This window comes from Rhincodon typus, chromosome 19, assembly GCF_021869965.1.
Source record: "Rhincodon typus isolate 14 chromosome 19, sRhiTyp1.1, whole genome shotgun sequence".
In the NCBI taxonomy this organism is placed as follows: Eukaryota; Metazoa; Chordata; class Chondrichthyes; order Orectolobiformes; family Rhincodontidae; genus Rhincodon; species Rhincodon typus.
The window spans coordinates 47,771,347-47,790,453 of NC_063350.1; the positions used below are offsets into that span (position 1 = coordinate 47,771,347).

Genomic DNA, 19,107 nt, shown 5'->3' on the forward strand with positions numbered 1-19,107 from the left:
GAAGGAACATAATCATTTTGCTCTAATGGTCATCACTCTAAAGTACAATTGAAGGGATATACATTTGACTAAAGTGTGATCTGTTCTACTAATTCTGAACTATTGTCAAGACAAGCTAAGAAGACATCCTATTTCTTTATAATTAGAGAACCAAATTCAACGGTCCATACAAAAAGATGCATTTAAAATATTAAGAAATAAAGCATATGTTGATAATCATACTTGTACATTTTTCCACTGTATTTGAATATTTGCACTCTTGAATCAATTAATATAAAGAGGACTTTAAGAATCTGAATGCCTATGTATTCCCTGACGTGTATTTCTGTGCTGTAGTACATCTTACTGTTCAAAGGTTGAATGCATGTATTTTTCAACTTGTAAGAAAACTGTCAGAACGTAAATGGATCTGCACATTTTAATAAAGGCTATCAAATACTATTTTTGAAAGGCTGAAATATTTAGGATATTGTATAGTTATTTATGCTTGATGACTTTCATGTGACTTGTAGACAGACAGAAAGGAAGGAATGCTGTTTTTTTGGAATATTTATTGTAGCAAATTTAAATACATCTGAGTTGTTTCAGTATGACATGATTTAGTCAGAAAGGAACAATATCGTGCTTTCTTCAGAATCCTCCTGAATAGTTTACAAGTCTCATTTAAGAGTGCTAATTAATTGATAAAACTTATATGAATGCAAGATTATGTAGTACAGAAAGCAGTTAATCTCAAATACATTGCAATATGTGTGAGGAAATAAGACATTAGTATTTATGAACTCTTAATTATTTTAGAATCTTGTATTTCTTTGTTAAATATATATTAATCCTTGAACATTAGCTGTCTGTACTATATCATGGTTCTTTTCAATAATATATCACAAATTAAAGGAATTCAGTTAGTTGCCATTGAAGACCACTTTTTGGAAATGGACATCACTATTTCGAATCATATGAAATCAAAGCTTGTTGCCATTTCATTGGTTGGAATAGAATTAGTTTCCATTCTTGGTGTAGAACTAAAATCATTGTTTCTTCACAAAATGTGTAACAGTACATTATTGTTTCAAAATGAGCTTAGAAGTATTATTCCTTCATAGGCTTGGATCCAGTGTTAATATTCTTTTTGTTTTAAACATACATTCATGGGGCCAGCTTTTATTGTCCAAAGTTAGTTGCTCTTGAAAAGATGTTGCTGAGCTGTCTTCTTGAACTGCTGTAATCAATTTAATTTAGGTAGATCCACAATGCCATTAAGAGAGGGAGTTCCAGGACTTTGACCCATTGACACTAAAGGAATGGTAATATATTTCTGAGTCAGGATAATGAATAGCTTGGAGGGAAGATGTCCCTAGGTATCCTCTGTCCTTATCCTTTTTCAATGATAGTGGTCATGCATTTGGAAGAGGCTCTCTAAGGAGACTTGGTGAATTTCTGCACTGCATCTTGATGATACACACTTCTGCTACTAAGCATCAGTGGTGGAGGAAATGAATATTTGTAGATGTGCCAACCAAGTGGGCTGCTTTGTCCTGACTGCTGTCAAGTTTCTTCAGTATTGTTGGAGCCCTCATCCAGGCAAATGGACAGTATTCTATCACACTTCTGACTTGTGTCTTTTAGATGGTGGATAGGCTTTGGGAGTCAAAAGGTGGGTCATGCACTTCAGGATTCCTAACTTCTGACCTGCTTTTGTAAGACTAAGTATTTATGTCTAGTGTAGTTTAGTTTCTGCTCAATAGTAACTGCCGGATGTTGACAGCAGGGGATTCTGTGGTGGTAATGCCACACAAAGTCAAGGGGCAGCAGTTATACTCTCTCTTGGGGGAAGAGTGTCATTGCTTGGCATTGTAGTACAAAAATAATTGCAAATTGCCAGTTCGAGCCTAGATATTATGCAGATCCTGTGGCATTTGGGCATAGATTACTTCAGTATCTGAGGAGTCATGAACAGATCTGGTCATTGTGCGATCATCCGTGAAAATCTCCACTTCTGATCTTATGATGAAGGAAGGTTGTTAATTAAGCAGCTTAAGATGGTTGGGCCTAGAACACTTCCTCAAGGAACTCCTGCAGAGATGTCCTGGAGCTGAGATGACTGGCTTCCAACAATGACAACAATTTACTTTTATGACAAGTCTGACTCCAATCATTGAAGACATTCTTCCTTACTTCCAATCACCTTAGGTTTTGTCAGGGCTCCTTGATGCCACACTCAGTCATCTGTGGTCTTGATGTCAAGGGTTGTCATGATCAACCCATGTCTGGAATTCAACTCTTTTGTCCATGTTTGACCTGGGGCTGCAATGAGGTCAGGAACTGAGTGATGCAGGCTGGACCCAAACTGAATGAAACTGAGCAGGTTATTGCTGAGCAGTTGCTGTTCGACAGCACAGTTGATGATATCTTTCATTACGCTCTTGATGTTTGAGACTACACTGATGAGGCAGTAATCAACTGTGTTGGATTTATCCTGCCGCTTGTGCACAGCACACACCTGGGCAATTTTCCACATTGTTCGGTAGATACTAGTGTTGTAGCTTTACTGGAATAGTTTGACTAGGGACACTGCAAGTTCTGAAGCATATGTCTTCAGTATTCTTGCTGGAATGTTGCCAGGGCCCATAGCCTTTGCAGTATCCAGTGCCTCTAGCCATTTCTTGATATCATATAGAGTGAATCGAATTGGCTGAAGACTGGCATCTGTGATGTTGGACCTCTGGAGAAAGAATGATAATTCCTTCTTTGAGTGGGTGTACAATTATTATTCCTGCATCATGCAATGCTAGAATCACTGTACCCCAATAGCCTGGAACTGGAGCTTAAATTTGAAAAAAGTGAAAAAAAAATGTAAGCATGATAGGAAAGCCGTGAGTTTAATGGCTGGTATTATGACTTTGTATCCCTCTTTCCAAATCAGTCTAAAGAATTGGGAAACTAAAAATTTAAATTGTCTTTTAAAAGGTTTAGCTAACTTCCCTGTATTTAAGCAGTGTCAAAGGAAGGGAAGTGAGTCTTTTTGTGTGTAAAGTTTTATATTGTAACATACAGAGGAATTCTAGGGCATTGACGTTTTGAGTACGCGAATGCTTTGTGGAAAATAGAGGATGCTTTCTATGTTCTTGAGAACTATAGAAAGTGTCATCAGCAGGTCAACCTTAGGGTTCGTAGCTTGACCAACGGCTGGCATCACAGTGGCAGTGATCCATCAGAAAGGCAGCACAGGTATATTAGGCTCAGTTGACTCCATCTATGCTGTAATCATTCTATGATTCTCATTCCAGACCTCTATCAATTTCAATAAATGCAGGCAAAGTGTTTAAACTGATGCCTCACACAGTATTAATTCACAGAGTCAGACTAGAATTCCTGTTTCTTCAAAAGGATTGAAGCAGAATTATTATTCCTTCAGAATGGAATTATAATCACAATTCAGGCTTTATCTGAAAAATATAATCCAAGTTTTAAATCATTTTTAAAGGGAAAGTTACCTGTGGATGAGGAACTTTAGACCAAAAGAAAGTCAGGGAAAGGTAGGTTCTGTGCACCTTCTGTGTTGTATATTTCTTCAATAAGTATTTCCTGGACAAATATTATTTCAACTGTAGTTGATTAATTTTGTGGCAAGATTAATGTTATAAACCAACAGTACAAAGACAAACATTATTTGAGTGGCCAACACATACATTTTGCTGAGTTTAAAAATCAACTGGTGCTTATCTGTACAATCTTATGATGCACCTCTCCAAGTGGAGTCTTCCTTGGCAAAATCTGTAGTATACACCAGTCTAGTGAGTGTTTCATGACTGGCAACAATCATAACATCAAAATTCACCTGATTTTCATTTTTGGAAAGCAGTCACGCACAGTTATCTGACATTTTGTTTGAAAAGAAGTGTTACAGAATAGTGTAGTTACAAACAGCTGACAAAAGGTGTAAAGGAGGGAAAATAAAGCACTCAAGTAGATGAAAAGCCCATTTGACCCAATAAATTTCACTAATATCCTAACATAATTAATTGCTCCATAGCACAATGCAGCAGCTTCTTCTACATGCCTCAGTACCACATCGCACACATTAAAACTAATCATACAACAATTATCGAAGGTTCTTGAGGTGCAGTGTCCTGGTTCCAGTCCCACGTGTTACAAAGTTGTATTATCATCTATCTGAACAGGTCAATTAAAAACATTTACAATTAAAAGCAACATAATGGCATATGCAATTATTCCAATTTCTAAAAAGAATAAGGTAAATTTTCATGCTTAAATGCTTGTTTGTTACAAGGTAAGATTTACCAGTCAAGCTCTGTAATCTGTAATCTCTAATCTTCTGGTGATTCAAATTGGAAGTTCCATTGATTTAATTTTGTCTGTACACATTTCATAATTAAGAAAATAAAAATAAGATTCAATTCATTCTTGACTGACTCACAATTAATGTCAATCCAGATTATTCTCAGCTATTATTCTCAGCCACATCTAACATTGGGGCAGAATTTTACAAGGTTCTCAATGACATTTGCTATGGTGAGCAATCCAGTAGAATTGTGCAAGAAGTCCAGTGAAGACTTTCTTGATGGTGGGAGTAAATCATTGCATCTTTGAGTAAAGTTCCAGATATTGAAAAAAGATTCACATTGACAGTAGTGAGAAATCTCACTTTCTGTCCTAGCATCCACTGTGAGGTAACTAGACATTGACAATTCTTGACATGGAAATCACCTGACAAGTCCAACTTGCCATTTGTTTCAACAGACCTCCATGTTGGATACCAATCCCAACATCTGATGGCTCACTCCATGGGCACCAATCACAGGCATCCCACTTCCACAGACAATGGCATCCTACATGTGTCAGAGAGGCATGGCATACCTCTGATCTACTTATGGTACATTTTGTTATTCAATGCTGCATCTCAGGATGGAACAGCAACTATCATTGTAATGCTAGGACACTTTGCACTCAGGAACAAGCAACCAGCTCAGAGGCAGGATCATGCTGCATCTCTGGGCAGTTTGCTTGCTGTCTTAGTGGTTGATCACTTTGAGCCTACCTTAAAACTCACAGCATCCCTGGTGCCTTGCCTCCCTGCCGCCTTGCCTCCCTGCCAGAGACACCAGATTTTTAGTGCTGTGTTGCCATGTTGCTTTGCATAGATACAAAGCCAAGATGCTTATCCAAGTTGTCAGCAGTCTTCATTCAAGGGAGATAACCTTCAAACAGCAGGTGCCAGCATAGTAAGTCAAAGCAGCCTCCGGTATCGGATCAGAGACTTGGAAACAGTCAACCAGCCACACAGACAGTCAGAATCAGGATCCTCTCCACATAAGGGGCAAGGAGCCAAATTTAGGGCAGCCCAACATCTGTCTTGACACTTTTTGCCCTCTTATGGGCTGTTTTCCTCCTGGAATTGAAGGGTGGGGGGTGGTGGAGTGGGCAGGCAGGCAGAGGGTATCAGGGAGATGAAAAGTGCGTAGCATAACTGTAACTGCCAGTACAGACAGGGAGGTATCCTGAGCAAATGAGTAGGCAGTACAGAAGGCATGCAGGGTTAATTGTGGTCAGAACTAAGCGTAACAGCAAATGAGGGAACATGTTGCAGGCAATAGTGAGGGTGGTAGAGCATGAGCCTGGGCAGGTGACGGGTACTTCAGCAAAGTAAATGTGAGTGTATGGTATTGGAGAAGAAGTGGTAGTACTTACACTAGTGAAGATAATTAACCTTCTTCCTACATTACTTCACATTCCTTCAGACAGCCGAGACTGCACTGACCCAGGCAGCAATTTTGGACCAGGCTGGCATAGTCTGATGTTGTGGCCTTGTCTGGTGATCCTAAGGACCAGGATGTCCTGCCTCTGCACCTCCATTCCCAGCAAGATAGCCTCAGGTTACTAGCTGTAAAGTAGGGCATCAATTTTCTCTTCTCTGCCATTTTTGGGGCAAATATCAGGATCTGAGCAAGGCACCTCTGGACTGACAGCATTTGACCAGGGCAGAATGCCTTCTCAAAGATTAGTTAATTCTAGTTCACAATATCCCACCAGTGGTGAGTTGTCCCAGGTATGGAGAGTGATAGAATGGGGCAAGAGGGGCACCGTAGTGGGGGAAAATAGGTAGTCACTGAACAAACTTGGTAACATGCAGCAAGAAAACTAGCTAGGCCTCCCAAAAAGAAACCCAACATGAGACTTGACAAAAACATCATTACCGAAAAGCATTAAGATTCAGCCCCTATTTACAGATATAAGTGGCAGTAAACTTCAAGTTCTAGTCATAAGAACATAAGAATTAGGAGCAGGAGTAGGCCGTCTGGCCCTTCGAGCCTGCTCCGCCATTCAATAAGATCATGGCTGATCCTTTTGTGGACTCAGATCCACTTACCCGCGTTCTCACCGTATCCCTTAATTCCTTTATTGTTCAAAAAAAAATCTACCTTTTTTTGTAAAGAACATTAACTGAAGTAGCGTCAACTACTTCACTGGGCAAGGAATTCCATAGATTAACAACTCTCTGGGTGAAGAAATTCCTTCTCAGTTCAGTCCTAAATCTGCTCCCTCTAATCTTGAGGCTATGCCCTCTTGTCCTAGCTTCACCTACCGGTGGAAACATCCTCCCTATTTCTATCTTATCTATTCCCTTCATAATTTTATATGTTTCTATAAGATCCCCCCCTCAATCTTCTGAATTCCAATGAATATAATCCCAATCTACTCAGTCTCTCCTCATAAGACAACTCCCTCAACTCCGGAATCAACCTGATAGTCTTATACTACCATCAATTCTATGACTTTAGATTTGCTTCTTTTGTGCAACTGCAATGATGGTAACGAAAATTATAGTACTGCCAGACTTAAAACAACTTTTCTCTGGCTTACTTGAAGGTAGTTAAAAAAAAACACTAGATGAATGATTTGCACTACTTTGACAGTTCATGGAATATAGGTGTCACTTGTTAGGCTAGCATTTATTTACCCATCTTGAATCATTTTGAGTAGATAGTGATGAACTGCCACAGTCCATGTAGTAGGGGCACGTCCATATGTTTAACCACTATTCCAGAGTCACCTAGGAACAGTGACAGAATGGTGATATAGAGGGCAACATTCAGGTGATGGATTTTCCATGCATCTGCCACTCTTGCCCTTCTAGAGGCAGTTAGCTCAGTTGGCTGACAGCTGATTTGTGATGCAAAATAATACACTTTGCAGTTTTGATTCCCATATTGACTGAAGTTACCCTGAAGCTCCTGCCTTCTCAACCTTTCTCTTTCCAGAGATGTGGTGACTCTCAGATTAAGTGCCCTATCAGTTATATTTCTTTAATTATAAAGCAGCTGTGTGACAATGACAACTTTATATTCAAGATGATAGAGGTCAAGCCATTGGTAGACTGTGTAAGATAAGCCTTGCTGAGTTGTTGAATTGCATCTTGTCAATGGCATACACTAACTTTACTGTGCCTCAGTAGTGGAGTCAGTGGATATTGAAGACGTTAGATGCAGTGCCAGTCAATTGTGCATGTGTGTCCTGGATAACATTAAGCCTTTCAAATTAAATTGCAACCACGCTGGAAAGTACTTACCATATAAAATTTACAGCCTCTGATCTATTCTTGTAGACACAGTATTTAAATGGCCGGTCCAGTTCGGTTTCTGGTCTGTAGTAACCAGATGCTATCAGTATGGGATACAGTTATACTAAGGCCATTGAATATGATTATCTCCTGGTACTGAGGCAGTGAAAATTGAGCAGGTTTCATTTGCCCTGCATTTTGGATAAAGTCATTCCCAGGCAATTTTCCATAGCGGTAGATACTCGACAGAGTCCTAACTATACTGGACCATCTTGGCTAGGATCAAGCTTTGGAGCACAAAAACTTAACTACTTTTACCAGCATGTTGTCAGAGGCCATAGCTTTTGTAGCAGCCAGTGCCTTCAGCCACTCATAAGGAGTGAATCATATTAGCTGAACACTCAAATCTGTGCTACTTGGGATCTCAAGAGGCTGAGATGGAACGTCCACTTGGCATTTCTGGTTAAAAGATGCTTACCAATACTTCAGCCTTGAACTCCATCATCACTGAAAATAGGGATTCGCATGGAGCTTCTTCTCTCATTTCATTACATTCATCTTCATCCATTACAAATATGACAGGTCTGCAGAACCCACAGCCAATACATTTCATGCAAGTAATCCCACTTTGTACCATCACCAGACAGACATCTTTTAAATATGCTGTGTTCCCTCTCCACTCTACTGAAATGGGTTCATCCCATCTTGGTGATAGTAGCAGGGTGTGGGAATATGCTAGGCCACAAGGTTCGTGATACTATCACCCACAGCACCACTTGGATGTCCAGTCCAGATTTAGTCTCCATAGACTGTGCAACAGGTACACCTACCGATACGTAAAGGACAGATACATCTACAGAGGTAGACTGAGGACAAGATCAAGTAGATTTTGGCTACTTTGGTGGGTAAAGAAACCACAGGGCGATTCTAGCAGCATATCCTTTAGCACTCTGCCCTTTACTAGCTTGATCAGCAGTGGTACTACCCAGACTGTCTTGATAAAAGACATTGGAGTTTTTGTTGAAAGAGATAGTTCTGTAGTTTTCAATTTGCAAGTCTGTTGTTTAACCTGCAATCATGCCAATTTAAACTTGCGCTTGCATTTAAATGCATTCTCTGCACTCCAAAAAGCTTATTTGGTCTATTTGTCATTTTTACAGTTGCAACTTAACTCAAATTCTTCTCTTGCTCTCTCCCCAGAATGATAGTAACAACCATTTTTTTTTTTTTGAAAAAAAGCTCCCATGCCACCCCTACTTCAAAAATTAATGAGTCAAGATAGATCATGCAAGACTATTTGCATTTGTACGAGTGTAATGCTGCATTTCATGTTCAGCACTTGACATGATAAGCACATTTTAAGTGCAGTTCACAAAAACATCCACACTGATACAACTAGTACTGCTCACATTCCAGCACTGTGACATGCTGCTACCAATACCTCTTCCCTATCCCTCCCCACATCCACCAAAATGACTTTTTTTTTTTGGAGTTAAATATTGCATTTCAAAATGAAAAACACAACACCACTTAACGATGAAAGGCCAATCAGCCTGCATTTATTACAAACAAAAATCAATTGAAACAGGCATGAAAATTCTCCCTGTACTAATCTGCAAGCTCTCTCTCTAACTAACAAGTCAAATATACATACTGTATGGACACAATAACACTGCACCCCATTTCAACTTCCGTTTTGTCAACATGACAGTATTTCAGCAACTGATGTATTGGTATGTCAGCAGCTCCCCAAGATGACAATTTGATAAATCCTCCCTGTATTGACCAACACATGAATGAACCTAATTATAGGCAGGCCAGTTGTGTAGCAGCCACTTACTGGTTTCAGGTTACCAGCCAACAGGAGAGGGAATGTCAATCAAGTGGGAAACAAGCTAACTACCATGCATCAGCTCATCCCTCAAATAATATTTCAGACTGCCCATCAAAGTGGTATTGAATAAATCTAAACCAACATTGGTTAAGTAATCACCTCTACCAATAAAAAGACCTTGATGCTTGACATTAAAAGGGTGTTCTAGGAATTTTTGGCCTTTATATTCCATATATTGTTTTAATACCCCATTTATAGTTCTCCTGTCATTCTCAAGTGAAGCACCAGGTTGAAAAGCCCAGTGGGGTCGTGGGAGCAATTCTGAACAAACCAATGTAGTCTTTGGTAATAGGACTTTCAGTGCTCCTAGTACTTCTTTCGCCATGTATATTATATCACTAGCCTGGCTGTAACCTATGTCATTATCTCCCAAGTGAATGACCAGGTACTTTGGGGGCTTGTATCGTGCCAGGTGATGCATTATTAGGTCATGGAGCTCATGCCATCTCAGGTCAGGTGCGCTCAGCCAATGAACTGAAAAACCACGTTTATCAAGGCCAAGATTGATCCCGTACGGTTTGGTCTCTGCTCTGTCACGTGCCTGGCTGATGATCACATGTCCTGCTATCCACACAGTATTCTGGGTGTCTGAAACATAAACAATACCCTGTTGAGCGATAAAGGAATAAAAGTATGTGCTACCCCACTGCTTTACCAGAAAAAGGGATTCAGGGCTTGTGTGCAATTTTATCATTGATTTTGGTCATCAAGTGCAAGGCAGAGGTCATTATACTTGACAGGGCTTCTAATGATGTAGATCATAAACAAGTCTTCCAAACAAACAGGCTTAGTTGGTAATTACTACTGTTCAGATCGTGAGCGGGTCATTATCAATACTAACAATGTAGCAGTGCCATTTAGTTTCTCTTCATGCCCCTATCTGCAAACATTCCTCCTTGGTCAATCCCAAAACAATCAAAATGGAAAGTTAACATCACAGGGTGACAATTGAAGCTATCAGTAAAGAATCTCTCCAGTCTTGATCTTACTTGACTTTCCATTTTCAAAGACTCAAGCGGAAACCACTTGCTCTCTACTTCATTATCACTCGAGCTGAGAACACAGATTTCAACACAAATATGAATTTCAGTTACTACCATCTCAACCAAACTTGCTAGCCTTGCATCATAATTTCGATGTTGTATGAATGCACCTACAGAAATAAGATTGACATAAATTGCATCCCCAAAGATTGAGGTCTCTAAGCTTATTCCATACATAAAATAGGTCTTACAAACAGAAGACTATTCTCTTTCGGTAAGTACTAATGCACAAAAATATTACAGAAATATCCAGGCATAGATTAGACAATATTACCACTGGACATAGTTTTAGTAATGTTAGCAAAACTAAGTGAGAAAATAAGACACACTGCTGCTTTATCCATTGTTCCAACCACTCCCTGTATTTTTTGGAGTGGGAGAATGCACCCATTTGAATTTTTCATCATTATACAATATTCAGAAACTGAACAGCGGTCACATGGCAGTTTTTCTTGGCTCAACACGGTAAGGGAAATGTAGAGGCAAGTAACAAAGAAACAGCAACATTCAAAGCTTGAGTACGTGAGGTCTAACAACCTTCCTCAATTGATAGTGGACTATTAAGCCTTCACTGGTTATTATGAATATAACTAGATTTCAAGTGTTCAATAAGATTAGTGATGATTAGGTTTACATCAGTGATATACTGCACGCTGGGCTGAATTACTACAGGAAGGGAGAATGAGTGACATTAGTCAGTACTTTGCAAACCATTTAAATTAAGAAACATCATGGAATTTAATATCCAAATAATCAAAAGAGACAGCCCAGACAATCTTACCAGATTTTGCACTATGATATCTATCACATCTGTTTATAAACAACTTCACACAACTTGTGCAGAACCTTCAAATGTTTTGGCAAATATACAGATTCTACAACGAGTCCATTAAAACTCTCCACCCAATCCTCAGTTTTATTAAACAACCTTCAGTTCATCAATCTTTGTCTTCATTTTAAATTGCAAAGTATTAATCTAGATCCCCAACTTGTCCATAGTTGCCCTCAAGTGTGTTGCTCACAAGTTGAGTTGCAATGAAAGTTGACACACACTCCACTGCCATTATTTTCAAGCATTTCAGCAAAATCTCATTTTTTTGATTCAAAAAAAATAAACTTCCCCGGGGTCTCCCACACTAATTTCTGGTGCCGCAATTCTCTTGATCAAAATTTAACTTTACAAAAAGTGTTTGTGTACATTTCCAGTGGGAAGAAACTTGCTTCAAATCAAACTAGAATGACTCCCAAAAGGTTGCCACATGACTTCTGTCACCCTCCTTTGTTCAGGTTCTGAACCTTTGAGTTACCAGTACTTATACAACTATCTTCCCACCCGTAGTACATGCACACACACGCATGCATACATACATACATACACACAACCAAAGGGGGAAAAAATGGAAGAGAAACCTTTATTCTTTACAAACCAGATGAAAGTAGTGACTCAAACATTGAACTACCAAGAAATATACAACAGCCACCATTCCACAACTGCAAATGGCACTGGCTACAAATTAGGCATGTAAAGCACTTGCTCACAGCTGGAGAATGTACACAAGGAAAGGGGATCACAAATGTAACAGGAAACCATAAAACTTACAAAAGTCAATCTTACATGGCTATTATGACAATGACAACCTGCCTGGCCTAGAATTTAGTTATAAAAGGAAATAAAGGTGACAAAACATTAAAATATAAAAACTTGTTTAGTAAGGTCTGCTATCCTGGATTGTAGTTACATCTTTAGAAATATTCATTTAAAAACACTGGATTCAGACTGTAGCATCATGCTTTAATTCTTTAATACACAGAATCATTGGGTTAACATTTCAATTTTTTTTATTTTAAAAGATCAATGTCAACATAAACCAAGTGATTGCGATTAAGGCTTTGTTCATGAACAAATGTAGATCTTTACACACACACACACACACACACACACACACATTCCAAGATGAGAGTGCCTTTACAAAATGTTGCCAATTGCCTGGTTACTATAAAAAGCGACTCTCAATACACTGGAACTAAACAGTAACCAGTTTTTAAATGAAGCACTCTTTCAACCGCTTACATTTGTTTATGAAACCTTAAACAGGAAGCCTTAAAGGGTTTCAGTGGATGTGCTGACTGCTCCTCAATAAGAGCATCTCCCTTCCCTCCCCTTTACACGCAGGATCAATAGTGGCGCTGGTAAGATGCCATAGAAGCCTGATTCATTGGCTGCCCAGGGCGTGGTACCTGGGTAGAGGCCTGGTTTACCAAGTGGGATAAAGACGGACCACTTTGAATCAGGGTATCCAATGCTTTCTGCACACTAGGGTTATCAAAGTTTATACCTGTTGCAACACCAGATCTCTGGGCCTGAGACAAAGCACTTGACTGATTTGGGGTTGGACCTCGAGGTTGCTGCTGGCCATATAGACCTTGGGCCTGAGGCAGAGGCGAGCGAATAGCAGTGGCTCTCGGTGCAACTGCTTGACTCATTAAAGGTGGAAGCTGTGAATTAGGACCTGTCATGCGCTGCTGAGCTTGAGACAGATAGGAAGAGTTATTGAGACCTAGCTGGCCACCTCGGTTTTGAGATTGGGTATTCAGTGCACTTCCGTAAGCTGGACCCTGTGCCCCTGCAGTATTTGTATTTGAGCCAGATGATCCACTGTTGAAGAGGCTTAAAATCTTGGCTTGCAACTCCTGCTGCTGTGCTGCCTGTGTGTCTTGTGGCCCTCCCTTCAAAGATGGAGCAGGTGGTAGCGATGGCTGTGCATCAAGTGGGTTCATTCCTACGGAACCCATGTTTGGTCTAGGCATGGGAGCTGGATTGTGAACAGATCCTGTCAAGAAAATTGATAAAAAGACATCACAACCATTTCAATTTACTTTAGACTAATGAAAACCAAAACAATCATTGCTATTTAATTATCTCTGCAGGTTAGTTTATGTTACTAATTGAATTAGATCTACTAAAGACACTGTTGCATTGTGGATAATGGAGATGTGCATGTCCTTAACTGTTAACTAACTAACATTTAATTCATAGCACGAAGATTAGATCTTGTATCTGAAAAGATACCAGTTTCTTTTAGTAGAGAATTAACACCAGTGCTGATATACCTTCCAAAGAAGCCATTTATAACTAGGCATTATGGTGTGCTTTTAAGTAGTAATGGCTCCTCAGAGGGAAGTAAAATTATGGTTTTTTGTGCCTTTTTATTAATTGCATGCTATATGGTTATGTTAATTAGATTAACAGTTGGTCTAACCAGCAACAGTATCCAAAAGTGAAAAATGACTGGATCGTCTGAACAGCCTACACAGAATTTCCAAATATTAGTTACAAAACATTACCATGCAAGGAGTCTCCTCCTCGAAGTAACCGCTCCTTTTTTTCTCTCAGATATTCAATGATCTTGTCAATTTCTTCTACAGTAAGGTATCTTCCATCAGCAAGCAAATTCAACAATGGCTGGATGCCAGGAGGATTTCCTCGCTCTTCCATAGCCCCTTGAGTAGGCTCCCTTTCCCGCCCTATGAATTCATCTGCCATTTTAGCTGCCTTTCTTGCAATCTCTTCTCGTTCCTTTTCACGTGTTTCTGTCTTGTACCTCTCATAATTACGTGCAACCAAGATCATTGCGTCTGCCATTGGCATGTTACGATGCTCTGGATATGAAAAAAGGAGAATCTCACTATACACACCAATTACCAATGTCAATAATAAAATTACCACAAGATTAAATATTTAAGGTTAATCTACCCAACATGTAAGCTGTAATAACAATGTACTGAAGAGGAAACATCATTTTCCATTTCAACAGCAAAGAATACTGCTAAACTTTGCCTCAATTATTCATATCAAATTACATATTAGCTATTTTGTGCAGTAATCACTGCATCAACTTCTCAATGCCTTCCAATTCTTAATCCGGGTACAATTTACATTTACTAACCACTGAACATCAAAGCACGTACCGTTTTAGCATTTGCAATCACAATGCTTGGCAACATTTCACTTCCTGACAAAATAGCAGTAAAAGTTACTAGTGAGCAGAAAAACGTTCACAATGCAACCAGCTACCATAGATCAAAATGGTTGCTAGTTTCACACAGGGACATTTCCCAAACTGTCTCTATTGCCAATATCAAAGAAAGTAGGTAATCCACAATGTCAACTGATCCAAAACTTGTCAACACTTGGCTTGCATAAGCCACGTGATTCCAAAAAAAAGTGGAATACCACTTCAAAAATCCTGAACACCATATCCTCCTATCCTCACCTATGAAGGGAACAGCCGAAAGAAGATGCATCTTTTACTGTAAAGGCCAACAGCAACTTTCAGGTCTGGAGTGGGTTTTACCATCCAGAATGAGATCTTGGATCCATGCCAGAAGCCCCATACTAAATAACGACTTGTGACACTTTGGCATATTGGTTGAATTGCAGGCAAAGTCATCAGTGCTACACCTCCACTGTGATGTTCAGGAAGAATTCTATTTTTACTTTCTCAAAGTCCTCACTGCCATCCTAAAAATAAGAATATTTCTTCTGTGGGAATAATGCAAGGGTCTAGCTACACCAAGCGCAAAACCCTTCATTGTTTAACTGAAACACCCTCATCAGTAAGAATACAAAATCCACATGCGAGTCATTCCAGAGATTTGGCACCTCCTGGATTACATGACTGTCATTAACATTTGTTCAAATCAGACAGACTTCTGTATCACTTAATTCATGTGGGGGATTGAAAGCCATTGGATGGGTTATTCGACCAGGTGATGAAAAGGCTTTAGGTCAGAGATGAACATCCACATAGCACCGACACGCTGACCTTTCTCCTGGATTTTTGGGCTTTGCAATCTCAGCCTTAAAGCAGCTTAACCAAAGAAAGGCATTCTATGTGCAGCTCAGGTCCAATTTGGACATTCAATTCGGATCCAATGCATCATCCTCCGACACTTCCGCCATCTGCAATCCGACCCCACCAAAGACATTTTTCCCTCCCCACCCTTATCTGCTTTCCAGAGGGACCACTCTCTCCGTGACTCCCCTGTCTGCTCCACACTCCCCTCCAGCCCCACCACAACCAGCACTTTTCCCTGCAACCGCAGGAAGTGCTACACCTACATCCTCACCCCCATCCCAGGCCCCAAGAAGACTTTCCACATCAAGCAGATGTTCACCGGCACATCTGCTAATGTGGTATACTGTATCCGCTGTTCCGGTTGTGGCCTCCTCTACATCAGGGAAACCAAGCGGAGGCTTGGGGGCCGCTTTGCGGAACACCTACGCTCGGTTCGCACTAAACAACTGCACCTTCCAGTCGCGAACCATTTCAACACCCCCTCCCATTCCTCAGACGACATGTCCATCCTGGGCATCCTGCAGTGCCACAACGATGCCTCCCGAAGGTTGCAGGAACAGCACCTCACATTTCACTTGGGAACCCTGCAACCCAATGGATGTGGACTTCACAAGCTTCAAAATCTCCCCTCCCCCTACCGCATCCCAAAACCAGCCCAGCTGGTCCCCACCTCCCTAACCTGTCCTTCCTCCCCATCTCCTACCTACTAGCCCTCATCCCGCCCCCTTGACCTGTCCGTCCTCCCTGGACTGACCTATCCCCTCCCTAACTCCCCACCTACACTCACCTTTACTGGCTCCATCCCCGACTCTTTGACCGGTCTGTCTCCTCTATCCATCTTCTAACCGCCTCCCCCTCTCTCCCTATTTATTTCAGAACTCCCTTCCCCTCCGCCATTTCTGAAGGAGGGTCTAGGCCCGAAACGTCAGCTTTCCTGCTCGGCCTGCTGTGTTCATCCAGCTCTACACCTTGTTATCGCAGATTCTCCAGCATCTGCAGTTCCTACTATCTCCTACCACACTGCTGTGCTCTGACTATTCGTGCAGCTATCAAAGTGCCTAATGCTAACGGCACGAAAACAGCACTGAACAATGCAACTTCCCCAAATAAAAGCATGCAGCTTTAATTGTTCAGCTCAGCACCCAGAAGGTGCACATCAAGGCAGCAGCATTCCAAAAGGTCAAAGTTACAACCAAAGAAAAGCAACACTTTAGGATAGCACTGATAGAAAGCCAGAATGATCCAAAACTACGCTGACCATTATGACTTCATCACAATCCTGCAACTGCTTCATGAACCAGCCAGAGGTCAAACACGGTTACTTGACAGCCCTGATGGGCTCTATAATCTACTCAAGTGGTTACTCACCTCAAAGGTCAGAAATCCTCCAGAAAGAATATTGAATGCCAACTAGATGAATTTCATGCTAAAAATAACTGAACACCAGAGATATAGGTGACCTATAGTTTATAAGCCACAATCTCTTCAATCAGAACGCAAGAAATTCTACGTGGATTTCAATGTTTCCAAAACAAAACTTAATCCACACCAGAAAATAAAAACCAAACACTACTGCAGAGTTAAACAGTGAATAACTTAGAGGGCAATACTTACCCTGTGGTGTTCCAAACAGGATATTGACAGTACATGACCTGTGTATTTCATGTTGTTGAGTGATGACAATAGCAAATGCTGTGCCTCCTCTGCTAACATCTTCAAGAGCTTGTGTAAGCGACACTTCAGTGTTGAGGAATATCAAATCGACAACCATACCAAGGTCACGAACCTTTCGACCAACAGACTCTGCATATTCCCTGACCAAACAGTAGTAGTAAATCTCTGGGTCAAGACAAATAACTGAACCTCTTTAGGACAGTAAATTACAGAAATAAAACCACATTAATGTAATAGTTTTAAAATCTATTTACTTCAGAACCTGCAGTAGAAAAGCAAAGTTTCTGAAAGAAAGCCTGAAGATTCAGATGTAATTAAACGTGTATCAATACTGAAAAGTGACCCTCTTAAAAAATGTATGCACTGAAAAAGGGACCACTTCCACCTATCAGTACCTTGGGGATTAGTCATAGCATTCAAGAAACTAGATAGGAGAACACCAAGTGTTGAGAATGAACAGTCCTTGTTCTGAAGAATCCTGCCAGACTCAACATTAATTCAGTTTCTCGCTACACAAATGCTGCCAGATCTGAATTTCTGCAGCATTCCAGCATCCCCAGTATTTTCCCTTTATTATGGTCCTTGTTCATATCGATAGATCACTGAAGGTAGGTGGGCAGGTAGGCAGGCAAGATTATTTTCCTTTAAGGATGCATATGGATGCTTTTTCTTTTCAGGCAAAGCAGAGAAAACAGGATCAGGGAGGTTACACTAGAAATATACATGAAATACTATTTAGACCAGTTAGAATTCTGCATACAGCTCTGATTACTGAAATACAAGAAGAATGTGACTGTACCAGAAAAGGAGACTTAACATGTTGCCAGGACTTAAACTCTGTCTTTAAATAAAAATAATTGAATAGACTGAGTTTTCTCTTCAGAACAATGGAAGCCAAGGAGAGACTTCACTATATTGTATGAAATTATGAGGGAACTCGAAATGGTTAGGAGAAGCCTATTTCACTCAAATAAATCAGATCCAGTAAGTGGTAACTGGATAAGAAGGGAGTGCTTGAACAGAATGTTTGAAAGGACTGTTACACACGCGCGCAAAAAAATCAAGTAGGCATCCTTCAAAGTCCCAAATTTACTTGGATATCACTTTACTGTTGTTTGTGGAATTGCACTACATTCAAAATAGCTATGAGGCTTCTATTGGACAAGTGAGCACAGCTCAAAATATTTAATTGGCTATTATGTGAATACAGACAACTCCAAGGATGCACAAGGCACTCTACAGACAACCATTTTGACTCACTTTTGCTGTTTGTTGACGACGATTACAGAACAATCCACAGGTCTTTCTGCGTCATAACGTCTCTGGATTTCATCATAATACTGCCGATATAATTCTTCTCTGCGACGCTCCCTTCTCATCGGATCTTCAAAGGTTTGTTTTTTTTTTTTTGGGGGGGGGGGGGGGGGGGGAGGGAGAGAAAGAGATGGAGAAAACAACATTAATCAAAGATTTATGGTTTTCAATTCATCTGATCTATACCGCTCATTGGAACTTACAGCAAGCTAAATGAAATCCATGGAAGTTACCAGTTTGAATAGCAACAATAAATTAATTTCTTTCATTTACCCCAAAGATGGGCTTATACATCTAAATGCTAAGGCTCTGGGGAGTGCTGCTGATTAGAGACATGTTGGAGTGCAGGTTCATTGCTCCTTGCAAGAGAAATCGCAGGTAGACAGGACAGTGAAGGCAGTGTTTAGTATGCTTGCCTTTATTGGTCAGTGCATTGAGTATAGGAGTTGGCAGGTGATATTGCAGCCGTACAGGACATTGGTTAGGCCACTTTGGAATACCATGTTCAGTTCTGGTGTTCCTGCTATAGAAGGATGTTGGAAAACTTGAAAGGGTTCAGAAAAGGTTTAGAAGGATGTTGCCAGGGTTGGAGGGTCTGAGCTATAGGGACAGGCTGAATAAGCTGGGGCTATTTTCCCTAGCGCATCGGAGGCTGAGGGTTGACATTATAGATGTTCATGAGGGTCATGGATAGGGTAAACAGGTAAGGTCGTTTCCCCAAAGTGGTGGAATCCAAAACTAGAG

General features: G+C 40.4%; 1 protein-coding gene across 4 annotated transcripts in view; it reads right to left on the bottom strand.

The window, feature by feature from the left end:
* Window positions 1-9,109: 9,109 nt before the first annotated feature.
* Window positions 9,110-19,107, bottom strand: part of ncoa5 (nuclear receptor coactivator 5) — a 37,383-nt gene continuing 27,385 nt past the window's right edge. For 3 of the 4 annotated variants that reach the window (XM_020511311.2, XM_020511308.2, XM_048608615.1), the window contains 5 exons: window positions 18,310-18,433; window positions 16,990-17,189; window positions 13,862-14,176; window positions 12,853-13,347; window positions 9,110-10,061 (listed from right to left, as the gene is read on the bottom strand). In XM_020511311.2, coding sequence (XP_020366900.1) covers window positions 9,475-10,061; window positions 12,853-13,347; window positions 13,862-14,176; window positions 16,990-17,189; window positions 18,310-18,433 — 1,721 coding nt within the window. In that variant the 3' untranslated portion in view covers window positions 9,110-9,474. Of the gene's footprint in view, window positions 13,348-13,861; window positions 14,177-16,989; window positions 17,190-18,309; window positions 18,434-19,107 lie in introns of all 4 variants that reach the window. The other variant, XM_048608616.1, reaches the window with a different exon arrangement.